The sequence below is a fragment of the Pleurodeles waltl genome, chromosome 8 (assembly GCF_031143425.1).
Source record: "Pleurodeles waltl isolate 20211129_DDA chromosome 8, aPleWal1.hap1.20221129, whole genome shotgun sequence".
NCBI classification, from domain to species: Eukaryota; Metazoa; Chordata; class Amphibia; order Caudata; family Salamandridae; genus Pleurodeles; species Pleurodeles waltl.
The window spans coordinates 517,049,447-517,069,024 of NC_090447.1; the positions used below are offsets into that span (position 1 = coordinate 517,049,447).

The window sequence follows — 19,578 nt, forward strand, 5'->3', positions numbered from 1 at the left end:
TAAGGTGCACCAGAGGTTAGCAAACTTGGCAGACAAATTTGGCATAGACTTAGACAATACTAAGCATCTGAAGAGAAGTTATAGGTTAGACTTCGAACCTAAAGATTGTGCTCATATGAGGTCTACTGGGATGAAGGCACACCTTAAAGAGATACTACAGAGTGCTCAAGTTTGAGGAGCTTTAGAGAAGTGGGAAGGCAGATGGGCGAAGAAGAGAGATAAGAGGAAAAGTGACTGCCCGGAACAGCAGCAGACGAAAGCTGTGCCAGACACGGGAACAATAAAGATGTTACCGATAAGAGAGATAGCTGGAGGGGTTCTAGTTCATGTACCGTGGTCTAGAGGTGACATTTTGTCATTCACAAATGATTACCCCAGGTTGAGGGAAAAGCCGATAGAATGGTATGAGCAGACAGACAGGTTTGTGAAGCTTGCGAAATGTCTTTGGGAAGACTTGAATACATTGTTTGAGATTATAGTTCCGGCTGATTTGTGGCTTGAGTGCAAGAGAAGTGTGGATTGGCCGACAGCAGAACCGGCAAGGGACAGAGCTACAGGAGCACTGTCTCCTGAAGTGATGAGGTACTACTATAAGGTGATTGAGTTTTTGAAGCACAAGGTGTCGCCACAGAATATTGATTGGCAGAAAATTGATCGAACAGCACAAGAATGCAAAGAGTCGATACATGCTTACTATGAGAGGTTGTTAAAGGCGTTCAAACACTACAGTGGCACAGAGGTCATAGAACCGAAAGACATGAATCACCTTTTGTTCAGGTTTGTTGAAGGATTAGATCAGAGATTAGCCAGATGATTAAGAATCATTTGATCTGTTGGAAAGCGAAGACGATTGATGAGGTGTTGCAGTACGCGAAATACTGTAGTGATGAGATTGAGTTGAAGCAGAGAAAGCTGAAAGAGAAGGTGATGGTGATGCAAATCAAAGCAGCTCAAGCAGGGATGCCGGGAAATGGAGTACAGCAGATGATGCAGCAACAGCAAGGAAACTGAATGTTTCAGCCGCAAACGAGAGGCAGAGGTCAGGGAGGTTTTGTGAATCGTGGTCCAGACTTGAATACTGTTGTGGTTCAAAATGATGTGCAAGGGATGAAAAATATGTCACCATGCCATGCGTGCGGGGGCGTGGGACACTGGAAGCAGGAGTGTCCGATGATGGCGAAGGATGGTGTTGTTCAACAAAGCAGTGATGTCAGTGCATTGCAAAATGTGAGGGGTCCAAGAATGAGGGGTCCACATACGAACTTCCAGAATAACATGGTTCAGATGCAGGGTCTCCAGCCCATGCAACAAATGCAAATGCCACGTGTACAACCAGTGCAGGGGCAGCAAGCACAACAGCAGATTTCCATGGTACCTAGACAGCAAATGCAGTTGCCTTTGGCTCCGATGAGACAGCAACAGGTGATGCTTCCTCAACAGGTCACAGGTCAAACAATGAGACAAAATAATGCAGTACAACAGTTCCCATTGCGTGGTGAGAATGGAATAAACGATGAATGGTCGGATGACTGTTCAGATAGTGAGGAGTGCAGGCTTACAGCGTCCCTAGAAGTAGATCAGAGGGGCCCTTATGTGCAAGGAAAGGTAATGGGTCACAAGGTTTCATTCCTGGTTGACACAGGAGCTACACGCTCTACAGTCAGAAGTGCAGAGTTTCCAAAATTGCCGCTTTCAGTGCGTACTATAAAGGTGGTAGGAGTAGCAAATCAGCTCCTGACTAATCCAATTACAGATCCGGTCCAGGTTGAGATTGGTACCTTCCAGGGATTACATAGATTTGTAGTCTGTGATTCAAGTCCTGTGTCCCTATTGGGAAGAGACTTGCTGTGTAAGACGAGGTGTTCGATTACCTGCTCCAATGAAGGAATTGAGGTGCAGACAAACAGTGATGATGGTCAGATATCAGAGACGGAGACCACAGATGAGGAGTACCTTTTGATAAGCTTTTTCCCGATGTTCACAGTGACCGACTTGCCAACCGAATTACAGGGAACAGTCACAGAGAAGGTGTGGGATTTGACAGGAAAAGAAGTAGGAATGATAAAAGGAGTAGAACCAGTTAAAGTGGATGTGAAGCCAAATCCTGTGTTTCCCCAGGTACCGCAGTACCACATGGCACAAGATGTCCTTATACAGGTGACGAAGATAATTGCAGACTTTGTGAAGCAAGGGGTCTTAAAGGAAGTGATGAGCAGCCCATGTAATTCGCCTATAATGGGATTGAGAAAACCTTGTGGGAAAGTTCGAATTGTCCAAGATCTGAGGAAAATTAATGAGATAGTGGTAAAATGCTGCCCCATAGTGCCAAATCCAGCCGTGATCATGTTTCAGGTTCCATGTGATGCAGAGTGGTTCACAGTCGTGGACTTGTTCCAAGCGTTCTTTTCTGTGCCTCTTCATGAGGATAGCCAATTTCTCTTCAGTTTCAAATTCTTGGACAAGGTTTACAGTTGGTGTCAAATTCCTCAAGGGTTTTCAGAATCGCCTTCCATCTTCAATCAGATATTGAAGAAGGATTTGAAATCATTGGAATTACCTTTTAATTCGAGTCTAGTGCAGTACATTGATGATTTGTTGATTGCGTCCAAAACGAAAGATGACTGCAGGTATGACACCATTGCCTTACTGAATCATTTGGGAAAGAATTACATAAAGTGTCCCCAAAGAAGCTGCAGTACTGTCAGAAAGAGGTGAAGTACTTAGGCCATCTGATTGAGAAGGGGGCAAGGAGAATATCCAAAGAAAGAGTGACAGCCATATTACAGATGAGTCCCCTGACATCCAAGAGAGACGTTAGGATGCTTTTGGGAATGGTGGGCTACTGCCGCCAGTGGATTCCCAACTTCTCAATTATCTCTAAGCCTTTGGTGAGGTTGACCGTCAAGGAGGTTAAGGATGGCCCGGATACCCTGACTATGTCCGAGAAAGAGATGAGGGCATTCATTGAACTGAGAGAATGTATGTGCACAGTTCCAGCTTTAGGTATGCCTGACTACACAAAGCCTTTTGTCCTATTTTGTCATGAACGTGATGCTTGTTCTTTGTCTGTCCTGACACAGGTCCATGGAGTTGTAAACCGCCCAGTAGCATATTTTTCAGCTACTTTGGACCCAGTTGCAGCAGCCTTACCGGGTTGTCTGCGTGCAGTTGCAGCAGTTGGTCAAAGCCTCACTCAATGTGAAGGTATATTGATGGGACATCCCTTAACAGTAATGGTACCACACTCAGTCGAAATACTACTCACCCGAACTAAGACGCAGCATATGACAAATGCCCATCTGACCAAATATGAAACGATTATATTGGGGTCACCTAATGTGTCATTAAAACGTTGTACTGTGTTAAACCTGGCAACTTTGCTTCCTAATGAAAATACAGATGTTGATGATGCCGAAGAGGTAGAGCATGATTGTCTTGAGGTAACAGAACTGTGCACCAAACCAAGACCTGACATTAAAGATACCCAATTGGAAGAAAATGATTACATTATCTTTTTTGATTGTTCATGCCTGAGAGACTCAGTAGGAGTACTGAGAGCTGGGTACCCTATATGTACAATAACTGGTATCTTGGAAGCATCTTGGCTCGAAAGAGTGTATTCTGCTCAAGTGGCTGAATTGGTTGCTCTTACTAGGGCTTGCCATACCGCTGACAAATTGAAAGTCACTATCTATACTGATAGCAGATACGGATTTGGAATTATTGATGATTTTGGCCAGCTATGGTCACAGAGGGGTTTCATGGCCTCTTCTGGTTCTCCAGTGAAGAATGGTAAAAGAATTAAGGAGTTCTTGCACGCGATTCAGTTACCTCTTGAAATTGAAAATGCAATGCTCATGTAAAATCACAAGATTTTGTGTCAATGGGAAATGGATATGCAGATCAAGTCGCATGGTTTTGTGCATTGAACTGTATATCGTTCAAGGATCAGTGGGAATTGTTACCTGAAACAGAAAATGAGACATGCACAGGTTATGCATTGAGGGTGGTTGACACAATGGAAGAGTTAAAATTGTTGCAGGGACGTGCCAGAAGAGAAGAGAAACGTTCTTGGCTTAAAATACAATATGTACAAAGACCAGATGATTTGTGGGTTTCAGATGAGGGGAAAATGGTTTTGCCAAACAGTCTCTTGTCACAGTTTGCAAGGTTTTACAATGGTCAAGCACATATTGGGAGAGATGCCATGATCAGGTTGTTCAAAATCGATTGGTTCAATCCAAAATTCAGACAAGCTGCAGAAGTAATCTGTCACAGGTGCATCATCTGTCATCAGATGAATGCGGGGAAAGGGACAGTGGTGAATTTGAGCCACATTGGGAGAGCAGGAGGTCCATTTAGCAGGATGCAGATGGATTTTATCGAGATGCCTGTGTGTGGAAGTCTGAGGTACGTGTTGGTAACTGTGTGCATCTTTAGTCATTGGATTGAAGCTTACCCTACACGTAGGAATGACAGTCTCACAGTAGCAAAGTTGCTTCTTAAGGAATTGATACCACGTTTCGGGTTCTCGATCTCTTAAGAATCAGATAGAGGAAGTCACTTCAACAATGAGGTGGTTAAGCTCTTGTGTGCCACACTGAACATTGAACAGAAGTTGCATTGTAGCTACCGTCCTGAAGCCTCAGGACTAGCGGAGCAGATGAATGGTACCTTGAAGTCGAGAATGGCGAAAATGTGCGCAGCTACCAATTTGAAATGGCCGGATGCATTGCCCTTAGTGCCAATGTCAATGAGAAATACACCCAACAAGAAAACAGGACTGTCTCCTCATGAAATTCTCATGGGCCGAGCTATGAGATTGCCCGCAGTGCCTGCAAATGCTCTTGTGAATATCACGGATGATATGGTGTTGGACTACTGCAAAGGTCTGGCTGACGTGGTCAGCTCTTTCTCTCACCAGGTGGAAGCAACCACACTGCCACCAATAAATGATCCAGATCACAATCTGAAAGCCGGTGACTGGGTTGTTGTCAAGAAACACGTGAGGAAGTCGTGTTTGGAGCCACGTTGGAAGGGGCCGTATCAAGTGATACTGACAACTACTACTGCTGTGAAATGTGCGGGAATTCCAAACTGGATCCATGCCAGTCACACAAAGAAGGTGACATGTCCAACTGATGAGGAACTCGAGTTGGCAAAATAACAGCTACAGAAAAGGAAGTCTCAGGGCCGGAGAGTAATCAAAGGGGAACTGAGACTGAAGGAGAGCCCGTTGAGGACGGCTTGGTCACTCAAACAGCAAATGAGATCCAGAAGGGTGACAGTGAACCTATCTCAACTGAGGCACCAGGAGGACCGACCCAGAGAGAGGTTCTCCCAGAAGCAGACGGATACAGGTTTGAAGCTGAACCCCTGACAGACCCAGAAGGTGAAGAAGTTGAGGCAGAAGACAGTCAAAGTGCTCAGACTCCTCCCGAGCCTCTTGCAGATCCATCAAGAGAAAACACCATAGCACAAGAGGAGGGCATTGAACAGCAACCTGAAAAGCCAAACAGTAAAAGGACGCTGAGAGGAGATAAGTGGCCAGAGTCACAAGCTGCAAAAGGGAAAGTGGTCATCAATGAAACAATAGAGGAAGAGGTCGATACCACAAGGAAAGAAGATCTGAGTGAAGGAGAATTGCAGAGTGACCGCAAGTTGAAAAGAAAGAGAATAGCAAACAGAAGATACGCAGGTCCTGAATGGGCTTATGCAATGTCAACCGAGTGGCAACAGGAGTTCTTGGCGTTTTGTTTTGATTGTGAAGTTCCAGGTCAATATTATGGGACTTGAAGTTGGCAACAAATAAAAGAGACTGTGTTAAGCTGAAATTGAATAAAGGGAAACCTGAGAGAAGAGAGTGATAAATTATCGGACTTGACACTGTTAACCTGAATTGACTTTTGAAAAATCGATTGTGACAAGCTGCTAACTGGATTGACAAAAGACCCTGGAAGTGAATGAGAAAGCTGTAAATACTTGCTGAAGAAAGACTTTTTGGTTAGCTCTATTGAAGGAAAAAAAAAAAAAGAGAAAGTTATTAACCATCCTCATATTAGTTGATTACATTTATAGTACTTTAGCTTCTGATTCTTTACAGATCATGCCTAGGTCAGGAGATGACGTTGAGGTGAATAAGCGCTTTAAATATTTGGGTGTTGCTTTGGGTGTTATGTGTGTGATATTAATTATAGCTTTGTTTGTGGAAATGTGTTTGGTGGATGAGAGTGAAGCTAACAATGTTACAGTTTCTGAGACTGCTACACTAACACCTTGGGATAAGTTTGAGCAAGATACAAAGCATCTGCATGATGAAACTAATACAAAAGGGGAATTGTCTACTAATGTTTTCTATTGCTTGCTGAGTGAGTATGTTGACACTATGGATGCGAAGGCTTGTTAAGTGTGTACACAAATTCCTCTTTCAGTCCAAGAGGGGGTTACAAACCACAGTTTGCCATTAACCTACGGAATTAGTTGTAGTATGCTACTAACGCGTTTCTATAACCAGGAAGAAGTGCAATATTTTTACTCAAACTACGATTTAGTGTTCTCTTATGTGCCTATCATAGAAGATTTGAATAGTGTAGCTAATTATTATGCTGTAAAGCTGATTAAGGGATTCTTCGAGCCTAGAATGACAATTAGTACTTCATATGCGCACCGCAATAATTTGACATGCTTGCTTACATCCGTAGAGAAGGGCTTTTTAGATCACACTGAAGATCGAAGGAAGGTTTTAAAAGGGAAATTAGAAAAGGGCTTGCAGCAACGATTATTTCTTAGTAATAGCAATAACGGGATTAGGGAACAATGGAAGCTAGCTTTAGATGCGAAATATGTAGGTAGGCTTTGCATTACGGGACCAAAATCATATTATCACAATGTGTTTGTGGGAACGAGTGAGTGTAAGCATGTGTTTTTGTTTCAGAATAAATGGACTTTCATGCTAAATGGAATGGATCAAGCGATTCCAAGGGTCTATTATATTTGTGGACTTAGTGCTTATTACCGTCTTCCAAAGGGATGGTATAGGACATGTTATTTGGGAATAGTTTTCCCAAAGATCTATCAACTAGATGATTTAAAGAAATTTCCGAAAGTGACAGAATTACTTCGTGCTAGACAAAAGAGAGAAACTGCTGCTGGCGTAGGAGGAGACATATTTGGAGCAATAATTTCTTCAGTGGGAGTTGTTTTGAACTTCATATAGATTCGAAAGTTGTCTACTATTGTGGATAATATGCTGACAAACTTCACAGGGGCTATACTCCTGATGGATACTGAACTTGCTGCGGAGAGGGCTATGACTCTTCAAAATAGGCTTGCTTTAGACATTCTTTTAGTGAAAAGTGGCAGAGTCTGTAAGATGCTTAATGAGAGGCACTGTTGTGCGTATATACCTGACAATAGTAATGAGATTAGAAGTACGCTTACTAACCTAACAAGAGATAGTGCAGATTTGAAGGAACTGAAAGAACCAGGAGTCTGGGAAAAGGTTGGAGAAGGATTTGCGGGTGTGGGAAGTTGGTTTACTAGTCTTTGGCATGGGTTCTTGGGAAAATGAATACAGGGAATAGTAATTATTTTGGCTTGTTTATTTGGATTATAGGTACTGAGCAAAATTTGCGAAAGGGGTAAAGAAAAATTGGCAAAACATAAAGCGAGGAGGGAAGAAAAGAAAAGGGAGAAAATGTTCAGAGCAAAATATGAAAAGGCGAAACAAAAAGAAGAAATTGAGATGAAGGAAATGAAAAAGTGAAAGGGTTATTAAAGAATGGATTTGTGTGATGACAAGTGTTATCAGAGGAGAGATTGTTGGAGTGTAGTTATTATAATAAAAAATTAACATGAAATGTTTGCAAATTAATGTATAATGATGTCGAATAGAAATTATATTAATAAGCTTTTAACACATGCGTGTGAAATGTGCCCACGGGGAGTGGCCACCAATGTATACGATGATAAATGAAGGTGACTAATAATGCATTATTGATGTACTAATGCGTGGTTTGTATTGGTGTTAAGAGCTATATGTTAAGATGTTGCTAAAATTAATAATTAGGCCTTAGTTAGCATGAGTCGGGGCCTAGCTGCCGGTCTTATATTAAATGTGTTTTTATAACGTGCAATGTGCTGACTTGCTGAAGGACATGTAGCTGTACTTTTCCAGAAGCTAGAAGATGTGTGTAACTGTAGTAAATTCTTTCTCATGAGCCTCGACTTGCCCAACGAGACATTCTTGCCGAATGCAACAGTCTAAACTTGCAACAGGTACAAGGTCGCCTGAACTGGTACAGACAATGGAACTACTGACTGGGACAGCGAGAATAAAAGGTTGTACCTGACATTCTACCCATTGCAGACATCAATTACAGGAGCCAATGAACTACGTGAGAACTGTACTAAAGTGGAAATCCTAGTGAGGTGACAACCCACTTATTGGTTGGAGATAATGATGCACCAAAATTTGCCCAATTGGAAATTAGGAGACTGTACAACAAGATTAATATAACACCGTGTCACAAGGAGAAATCAGCCATTACGTGCCATTCTTTAATAGCACCTAGCCACTTTGTCACTCTGTCTTAAAGACTTTGCTGTTTGACTCTTCAAACCATCCTTACCCTTGTCATGCCCGATTCATACTTTTCCTCCTTATGAGGGAAGTGTTCCTTATTGGCTGTCTTGCTGAACTTTGCTGAGTTTCCTGGCTGATGGCGAATCAACTGATGTCCTGAGGACGAAGTCTGACTCTGTATGCTGACCCATTACGGAGGGTAACTATGTGATAATGAAATTGTAATTGTCTGTTTGCCTTTTCTTTCTAGGTACCAACTGCTTCTTTTGATAGAGACCATAGATAGATGTTTTCTAAATTTGTGTTGCTAAATTGTTTTGCATGAAGCCCAACATGCCAATGCTAATTCGAGCTAGTTAAGGGGTTCACTAAACGGACGCAAATAGACAAATGACTGAATCGATGCTTTGTTGAATAATGCGCTAATGATACTCTGCTAAAGTTAATCCATGTTGAAGTCGTGCTTTGTTCTAATGTTTATGATCTTTGCTCTGATGAAATCTTATTCGAGTTGCCATATTGTGACAGTGCTGATGTGTTTTCTGGTATTGAGATTAATAAACTTGCTAGCAGAGTGTAATCAATAGGGAATAAATATCCTAAATCTTAGAACATTTTGTGTGGTTATTCATGACTGAAAGGTCATGGGGTGTCTTGTTTTCATTAATGTCACTAACCAATTTGATTGATTTGCTATTGCGAATATTGATGAGGTTATCGATCTATTGATTGACATGCTGATTAGTTGTCTAGTCTTAAGGTGTCTCCAATCAGGGTCAAAAGATTCATTGGCCTAAAACGAGTCCCAGACTAAGTAAATTATCTAGGGCGGGACGCGTTATCACTACCAATCATTATGTTTTTACTCCTCTCTCCTGGATCCACTGACCTTTCCCACGCCCTGTGCCTTCCTAATGAACAGTTTACTTTTACTGACAATACCACTCTGATCTTCATTCTTCTTGGCCTTAAAATTATACTCACGTTACTCATGACATGTACTGGTCTTCCAACTTAACTAGCTCATCATACCTGAAAGTCCCTAGAGGAGTTTTTCCTGCTCAGTGGTTAGGTTGAACCACCAGTAGCTTCCTTACCTAATAAAATTCCTCTTAAGCTCTTCAGTAAACAGGACCACATTTATACCTCAACTAAGAAAACAAGCCCTAACCTCATAAAGTTAATCAAATCTAACTGACTCATTCACCAAGCAGCATAATTTACAATTATAGAAATGCAGGCCTACAACAACAAAATACCCTGGCAGAACAGAAAAAAATGAGTGGGGGAAATAATCGCAACAGTCCAAATCAGATAAAAACCATGGCTCCTGCCCCACCTGGAATTCCTACTGGGGAAACAGGCAGTCAGGCATAATACAATCGGATGATCACAAAAGAGGCAATGTACCATGGCTGGCCCATTAGAGCTCACGCAAAATCCTGGCCCTCAACATCCCGCATCAATTTTCTTGGCAGTTGTCACGGAGTGTAATATCCATAAACAAAAATAAAACCTGGAGGGGGGACTTGAGTGCCTCGCTCCCTATGGATGCTCAGTCACTCTTCATTCTAGTTTTTAACTTCCTTTGTAATTCATGCTGTTGCTCATGGCGCTGTGCAGAATAAAAATCAACTTCTATTGAGAACCATATACATGTTAAATAGGAGAGATGGGAAGTACTTACGAACACTGTAAAGTTGTTTATCTTTCCAGGCAAAATGCCATTTTGCTGCAGAAGGTCCTCGATCCACCAAGAAAAAAAGCCATCATTCTGGCCTTTCCTTGTTTTTAGCACCACAAAGTGAAAGTAACACAAGGTTGCTGCCTTACCTTGACTTGCCTTGCCTTAAATAAGTGCCAGACTTGGAAGTATGAGCAATTAGGTCCATATTTATACTTTTTTATAGTGCTGCATTTGCATAGTTTTTTGATGCAAAATCGGTACAAACTTACGAAATATAATTGTATTTTGTAAGTTTGCGCTGCTTTTGAGTCACAAAATGACGCAAATGCGGCACAAAAAAAGTATAGATATAGGCCTTAGGGGCATATCTATACTCTGTTTGCGCCGAATTTGCATCAAAATTTTTGACGCAAATTCAAAGCAAACCTAACACCAGATTTATACTTTGACGCCCGACCCCACGAACGTCAAAATCCAGCAGTGTGCATAATTTTCTAGATGCGGGAAACTGCCTTGCGTTAATGATATGCAAAGTAGGCGTTCCCGTCCAAAAAATGACTTTAAGGCTTGTGCGCCTTATTTATACTCCGGCGTCATTTTGACGCACAGGAGGAGGTGGGCCTTAAAAAATGGCGCACAGTTTGATTTGCACCGTTTTTTAACGCCTGGGTGAGGGCAGGCGTTAAGGGACCCGTGGGCTCATTTCCATGGTCTCTGACCATGGAAGCAGTCCACAGGTGCCCTTTCCTGCCCCCAGGGACACCCTCAGCCACCCTCGCCCACCCCTGGAGGACACCCATGGATGGGGGGACCGATCCCAGGTAAGTACAGGTAAGTTGAGGTAAGGAAGTTTTTTTTTTTTTTTTAAGTGGCATAGGGGGACCTAACTTGGGCTCCCCTACATGCCACTGTGCCCAATGACCATGCCCAGGGGACAGAAGTCCCCTGGGCATGTCCATTTGGCAGGGAGGCATGACTCCTGTCTTTCCGGCGACAGGAGTCCTTTCAATGGGGGTTGTGCGTCAAAAAATGGCGCAAGTCCGGTTAGAGCCATGATTTTTAACTCTAACCTGACTTGCACCATTTTTTGACGCACAACCCCTATTCTTCCCTACGCCTGCGCTGCTCGGTTAGAGTAATTTTCTTTTACTCTAACCAGACCGCAGCGCCGGCTAACGTCAATCCATAAATAAGGCGCTCACCTGGTGCGTTGGAATGGCATTAGCCAGTGGTAAATGTTTTGACGCAAAACAGCGCCGCCGCTGGTTTGCGTCAAAAAGTATAAATATGGGTCTTAGTCTAATGCACTCTAGAACTGCCCATAATTTAGGAAAGGCTGAAGCTAATTTAATACACTCCGAGAAGCCTGATAAACAATGGTTTGGGTAACAAAAACATTACTTTCATCGTACCATCTTGCCACTGTGTGAAAATTTCTGGTAGAAATATTTTTCTAGCAAATGAATACATTGTAAATAAATTCACGGCATCAAATGAGAAATCAATAGCAATGTGTATTAGAATAAAACCACTATTGTGTTCTTAGCTAAAATATTTATGTTACCTGTCTCTTTCTCATCATACTTCCGAAAAGCTGCGAGGAGATCAGATTTGTGAGCATACAATTTCTCTCTCAACGACCTCAGAGCAGCTCCTTCTGCTACACTCAATCTAAGAAGGAAACAGAAGCAGTAAGGGGTCTATGCTGTCATTTGTTGCTGTAATCAATCTGTTATTCCTCTTGAACTCTCATGCATTGGCTACGTTTCCCCTCTTAGTACAACGTTGTCATTTCATTTTTTTAAAGTGAACTTGTTGGAAGGCGTTGGAAGTAGGAGCGGGGAATACTGCAACACCCTCAAAATAACTTTGCTGGAATTCCGAAAGTGAATGGGCACTAAGGATGCCTTTACATTTTGTTTCTATCTTGTTGCATTTGCTGTGCGTTCGAGACAGAGACCAAATGTCAGGCTATGTCATCTGACAAATTGCTGTTTATTCTGTTAACATGTGATTGGTGTTTACTTTTCTTTCTCTGACTTAAGTTAGATGAGTTAGATTATTTTGTAAAGTTAGCTATCTGACAAACTGTCTGGGGTACAGAGGGTGTGAAAGGAAAGGCTGTACGATATTAGATTTTTCTAACACACAACATTTAAATACCTGTAAAATAACTGTACAATTTTTTCAAAATATATTAGCAGTTAATTCTTTATTGTCAGATCTCATCTTTCAATCCACTAACAAAATAAAATGTTATTTAAAAACAATATAGAAACTTTAAAAAATTCAAAACATACAAATTTAATAAAAACATAATATTTACTCAGATATCGTTGTGACCATCTTCAGGACTTTAGGCCTTGCTTCATAAAAAATTGTAGATTCAGCAGAGCCTACAAGCGTTGTAGAATCTGATTTACATATTCAGAGAGCATTAAGACGAGAAGAAATCCCCAATGAATGGCAAAAAGGCACAATCAATCTAGCCCTAGGTTTTGAATAATCGGCACAAAAAACAGTACATGCTGTTCTGATACTTTTGGATAACCACAAACAGGGCATGATTTAAATTTACTGACAGAGGATGCACATGAGGATGTAAAAGTGGTTATGAGAAGCACACCTTATCTGAATTTTAAATACAATGATCTAGGCAAGGAAGGGCTAATTTCATCTAAAAATTCCTCTTGCTGGATTACACATTTATGTAGCAAGAAGGCCTGTGACGTGCCGCCAAGAGGGTCTGATGTTTCTATGTGATCCATAATGTGACTCCACTTCCATTCACTTGCAAAAGCAACTAATGCTGGCTTAATAATCACTGGATTATGCCAGCAATTGCTCAAGCCTAAATGGATTAGAGACCTCTTGACATAAATCAGCCACAGAATCCTAAACCCCAGTCACAAACATTCAACTTGGATCTTCGATCTGCTATATTCCAGCTGATGATAGATGAAGTTTTCAAAGGGTTATGTATAGAAGGGACGGAGGATTACATGAAGGCAGGACCACGTTTGTTGGTGGATTGACTAGAGATCAATGCTGCACTCAATAACACCTCCTACTCCTGGATAACTAGACTCCCCTACAATTACGTTTTGCAATACTATAATTTGACTCGCATTAACAGAAGCAACAGACCTGTAGCTAGAGCGTCAATCATTCTCAGGGAAATCCTAAAGTGGGAATATGAAAAGGTTGGTCTGTGACACCAGAATCACAAGTGGTGCCTTGCGGTAAAGAGTTGCAGTGTCCGTAGAAAAAGCCTACGGGCAAGAGCTTAACTGAGTCTGAATAATTTGACTTTAAATAATAAAGAAAAGGCCTTCTGCAGTCATTGCATGGCTGAAGTTGACAACTACACAATCCCCACTCAAACTATTGATTAAAGGGCCCGCCCGAGCCTATCCACCCTATCCTTTGCACCATTAGGATCTTCTCAGTATAAGGGATGTTAAGATTAACTTTTTTGCGAAGTCAACGTGTAACCTTATTTTTTAAACTGTTCTGATATTTCTGTTGCATTATGGAGAAGTTGTGGAACATTAGCTAAACAATCATATACAGGCAGCAGGCCAGAGGCAAATGGATCACAGACAGGGACATGGTTAGAGGTGCCGGTTGTGTCATTCATTTTTACCCATAGCTGGCCCTTGGCCTTCTGAGCCCCGTTCGTCAACCATCAGTGGTCGTCCACCTGGCTAGCAAGTAGACAATAAGCTAGTAGAAGTGGGGACCATCATGTTCATTCGGAATTACCCTACATTATTATCTAAAAGTGTTTGAGATACTGTGACTCTACCAGTTCACCTTTCATAACTAACTTGTGCTCCTTACATACCCTAATTTACCTACTGGAGACACTACAATTGGTTGATGCATGATGCCACAGATTTCCTCACGAGCGTGACTACACCTTTTATTGTGCTCCACACAATGTGTGGACTTGTATTGGCAATTGGTATGCGTCGAGTGGCTCGCTGCACCGGCTTGACACTATTGAGCATCTCCCCGTTACATTCTTTGACGACGCAGCTACGCAATGGTGCTTTCCTGAAAATACACTCCATGATACTGTTTTCCGCACAAAGGTTCGGGATGCAATAGTAGACTATTTCACCACCAATACTGCCTCCGTGATGCAACATGCTACACTGTGGGAGGCATTTAAGGCCTATGTAAGAGGAGTTTTTATTGCAAAACATGCTGGGGTCCCCTGGAGCATCCGGAATTACCTTGCCAGAGTGGAGGGGAAGATATATGACCTCGAGCTGGCGGCCAGGGCCCCTATGCGTTTGGACATTACTTGAGATAGGACGGCCTTGCTGAGCGAATTTCAGTAGCTTGCTCAGTGTGATGTTGCCTATCAGGGCAAGTATGCCATGGCCCGCCGATATGTGGCCCGCCGATATGCCGATGGCAAGCGCCCGGGCCATCCACTGGCCCATTTATTAAGGCCTCCATTCCAGGCTATGTATGTAACCGGATTGACAGGACCAGATGGGCTGGACATCAAGTAAAGTGCTGCCATACTTACTGAGTTCATGTTATATTATGAGTCCTTATTTGCATCTCGATTGGGCGACAGGCCATCAGCAGTTGATGAGATATTTGATCGGGGACTTAAAGTTAAATCTGCCTCGCACACGGCTGGCCATATTCTTGACGGGATTTTTGCCTGTCCTGAGGATCAGGTGACGGTAACGAATACGCCTCTTGAGTGGACTGATCATCATCTCCTAATTTTTAGATGGATGAACACACACCCTGGTCTAGACACGAATGTCAAAGGTAAAACTTCAAGGCATTGGAACAGGATAAAAAAACATCAGCTAGGTCCAGCCTTAATTGCGGGTTGGGAAGTTGCGGGTGGCTCTCCGATGTCTGCTTTAGATAGTTTTAACTACGGCATTAACCATGCTATTAATCTACTGGCTCCGGCCAGGACCCAGACGCCTTTTAGAACTGAAAAAAACAGTTGTCCATGGTTTAACAAAGACCTTACCGTCAACAAGAAAGACAATGGAAGCGAGTTTCTAATTCAGAGGAGAAAGATAAACTTAGAATAGTCTTGAGGCATTATAAAGATGCGTGCTTCAAGGCTAAAACGGATTTTTTTACATCAAGGATTAAGGGGGCTCTAAATTCCCCTAGAGAACTGTTCAGGGTGGTACGTGATATAACTGTACCCACTCCACCTTCTGAGATGGAAAATTCTCAAGATTTTTGTAACAAGGTGGCTTCCTTTTTCGAAAATAAAATCCTACAAATTCACTCGAGTTTTCGGCATGGTGAAGTGCTTCAACCTCATCTTAAAGGTTCGAACACGACCCTAGACATTGACACCCCTTTGCTCACCAATTTTCAGTCTCTGCAGTTGGAGGAGAGAGTGGCAGTCATTCTGACTTTAGTTATGTCCAGAGAAATATAAAATATCATTAAGAAAGCTCCAATTGATCCAAAATAATGTGGCTCGTTTGATCCTAGATCTTCCTCACTCGGCCTCTGCCAGCAATAGCCTGAAATCATTGCATTGGCTTCCGATGGCGAAGTGGATTATTTTTAAAACTCTATGTTTACCTTCAAGTCGGTTCATGGAGGCAGAGCTGTTTATCTAGATTCGAGGCCTTGCTGGTATAGGCCAAGTAGGCAACTCAGATCTAAAGAAGTCTATCTGATTCAAGTTTGCTGCACTTGCAGGGCTAGAAGGGGAGATAAGGCATTTACGGTGGCGGCAGCAAAAAAATTGGAATGCGCTTTCTCTTGACATAAGGAAGGAGCAGAATTTCATGGTTTTTAGGAGGATGGTAAAAACCTGGTTATTTCCTAGATAAGGCTCTGTCTTCCTACTTCTGCCGGTCTTTCGACACTCATTTCTTTTTTGACAGCGCTTCGATGCTAAGGCCGGAATGCGCTTTACAAATACAAAAATACAAAAAATACATATACTACTTACCACAGACCGCCATGGCATGGCTGGAGCCAGGACAGAAGCAGTTTCTAGCTGCACCTATCACGTGTGAGGAAATATCGCAGACAATAGATGCTCTAAGTGACTCTAAGGCCCCTGGGATTGACAGATTCACAAAGGACGTCTATAAAGCTTATAAAACGCTATTGGCCCCCCTTTTATTGGAGGTCTATGCTGAGTCTCTGGATCAGGGTGCACTCCCCCATGCTGCAGGAGGTAGTGATTACGCTACTTCTCAAACCCAATAAGTCCCCCCGCCAGTGTTCAGCCTATTGTCCTCTGTCATTCAAGAACCATGACCACAAAATATTAGTCAAGGTATTGGCAACCTGCCTTTCCATGTTGCTGGACCGCATAATAACACCCAAGCAATCTGGCTTTATACCACACTACTCCACTTCCATTTATTTGCATACTTTTTTTTGCGGTGCTTAAAGAAATTTCCCCGGCTGTCCCAGCAGTAGCTGTCTTGTTGGATCCTGTAAAAGCGTTTGATTCCCTTGGATAGGCTTTCTTACATGCTACTCTTGTGAAATTGGGCATTCCTAATGGCGTTACAAATCTTGTCCACCCGCTGTACATGGATCCATTGACAAGGCTGTGGGTAAACGGTACAGAATCAGAGACTTTGACGTGGGGTACCTGACAGGGGTGTCCCCTTCCCCCTCTATTGTTTAGTATTACTATGGACCCGCTTGTCTGCCACCTGCAGGAACAAAAACCTCCAGAGGTGCCTCTGCCTGTGGGACGCTGTTGGCTCCTCTCTACGCTGTTGACATTCTCTAATTTGTAAAAGACCACTCTGCCAATCTACCCCCCATTGTTCGAGAGGTGGAGCGCTTCAGAACTTTCTCTGGGCTACAGATAACTTGGAATAAATCTGAAATATTTCAGCTTACGGATGCTACCGTTGGGTGTGATTTCGAATTCCCCTTACAGTGCTGCAGAGACTCCACCAAATATCTGGGTATTTATCTCCATAGAGACTGCACTGAGGTAGTTGAGGTGTAAATACGGGCCAGCTTTGGATAGGCTTGAAATGCAGGTGGTGCACTGGATTAAGCTCCTGTTGGAAATAGATGGGCGCATTGCTATTGTTAAAATGGTTGTCTTACCCAGGTTTCTGTATCTGTTTTTAAACATTCCTATAGTGCTAACTGGTAGCTTCTTCCCTACATTGCGAGGGTTACTTATACGACCCACATGGGTGGGTCAATGTGCATGCGTCCGATTGGACACTCTTACACTTCCATATGAAAGGTTGGGTTTGGAGTCCAGGATATCCAGCTATACTATTTTATAGCAAATGCCCATTATGCCTATCACTGGTTCCATTCTGATGCTAGGCTTCCCTTTCTTAAGCCTGAGAGGGCTCAACATGCCCATAATCCCTTATCTACTATATTGCTGCATGGGCTCCACATAACCTAACCATAATACAAACTCTTGCTACCTGTAGTTGGGCCTGGTTCAATTGACTGCGATACCTAGGGGGTGCCATTCTTTATTCCCCTCATATCCCACTTGTTACCAACCCATGGCTCCCCCTTACATAGGAGCACCTGGTTCAGTGTACGCTGTGGATGTGTGGCTTGCGGGTCACAGGAGACATGTTTGTAAATGGGGTACTGAAACCCCACCTCGCTGCGAATAGGATGGGGAGTTCACGCCCATGGATGGGTTTTTGCTCCATCGATTGTATAGCATATTGTGTGAGACACTATCTGATTATCAGCATGAACCCAAGGACTTTACACTATTCACACTGGTAATCACATTCCCAAACAGCTGTCATAAAATTCCTCCCCCTTAAGGCCCACTGTTACAGAGAGGGCTAGGGCGACCTGACAGCAAGATATAGGAGACCCATTGCCTGACACAACCTGGTACTATTGTTGCACACAGACTAAGCTAGTTTTTGGTAAGCACTGCCATAAATTGCTCCTCTATAAGTATCTCAACAGGGCATAAAAGACCCCACGGGCACTTGCCAAACTTGATCCCACCAAACTGCATTGCTGTCCTAAGTGCCATTCTGATCATGCAGACTTCTTTAACCTCTCATGGACTTGTGGAGTGATAGATACCTACTAGGGGGACATTTACTGAGCGTTGTCTCAAATGCTTGGTCATCAGCTAACACAGGATCCCTTGATGGTGCTGCAGGGATATGTCAAACCACTTCCACACGGTCTCTGGCGATACACTGTCATCGCCCTACTTATTGCTAAAAGGCAGATTTCGTTACAATGGGGGGGCCGCAACATTTCCTACTGTATCGGCCTGGCTAAAAGACTTGTCCTATTGCGACATCACCTTTGAGCTTTTTGCTTCCTTGCAACCCCCTACCTCCAGCCCCAAGGATATAGGGCAGCCATTGCGTGATTATCTTTTAACATTAACCACTATTGAGGCCGATACTGTGGCTTAAAACTCACTTCTTGGTGCCAGTTACTGGGGTTGGCGATATCCGGATGCTTGTCCTTAGTTCTATATAATCGCTTTTTTTTGCAGGTCATGTACAGTTTTATTATTTATTTATCTCTTCTCAGTTATATCATTCTATTCTACTTGTGTGAATTCTATTATTTTGTGTTTTATTTTCTCTGCTCTGTGCTGTGCTGGATATGTCACAAATGAATATTTTGTTTTGTTTCCTTGCTACTATGGTTGGAATGGCTTTGATATTTGTGTTGTACTTTTACTATAAATAAAGCTTTAAAAAAAAGTGTTTGAGATGCCATAGACTTCTGAGATATATCCAGGCCAGTACTAAAAAGATTCCTACTGACCAACCATCCCCATACTTAACCCCGTACCTTACTAGATGATCTTCTATTGCCTTTATTCGCTCATAAATAGGGTAAAAGCTACTGTCCAATATTACTGTCACGTTGGCGCATAACAACTCAGCAAAATGATTTAAATTGCTCAAGTATTGCATGTTTCATCCATTGTTGGCAGACTGTATCGAGGTAGTAGAGTCTTGGACCTCTGAGTCCCAAATTTCAGGCAGTCATTTCTTTCATTTCACCCGTGAGCCTACAGCAGGCGAGGGGGAAGAAATAAGTAGGAAATGAAGATTCGATGGCGAGGTAGCAGCTGGCCCCCTGGGCGAACAAGTAGTTGTGTCAAGAGCAGGCAGCCCAGAGGGTACAGAGGTAAATCAGAATCGTCAACTGGAAGTGAATGGCGTCATTCCGCCAGCTTAATTTCTTTTGAAATGACAACCGTGGCCCTCCCAAGAAAGCCATCAATTGTATTTTTAGGCGCACTGGAATCATTCGCTCCAATTTTATGTTTACCCATAATTGGGAATCTGGTAAAGGG

The 19,578-nt window shown here is 42.7% G+C and overlaps 1 protein-coding gene across 2 annotated transcripts in view; it reads right to left on the reverse strand.

Moving 5' to 3' along the window:
• Positions 1-19,578, reverse strand: part of PPEF1 (protein phosphatase with EF-hand domain 1) — a 471,481-nt gene that overhangs the window by 53,621 nt on the left and 398,282 nt on the right. For both annotated transcript variants that reach the window (XM_069204506.1, XM_069204505.1), the window contains exon 14: positions 11,836-11,942. In XM_069204506.1, the coding sequence (XP_069060607.1) occupies positions 11,836-11,942 (107 nt within the window). The remainder of the gene's footprint in view (positions 1-11,835; positions 11,943-19,578) is intronic.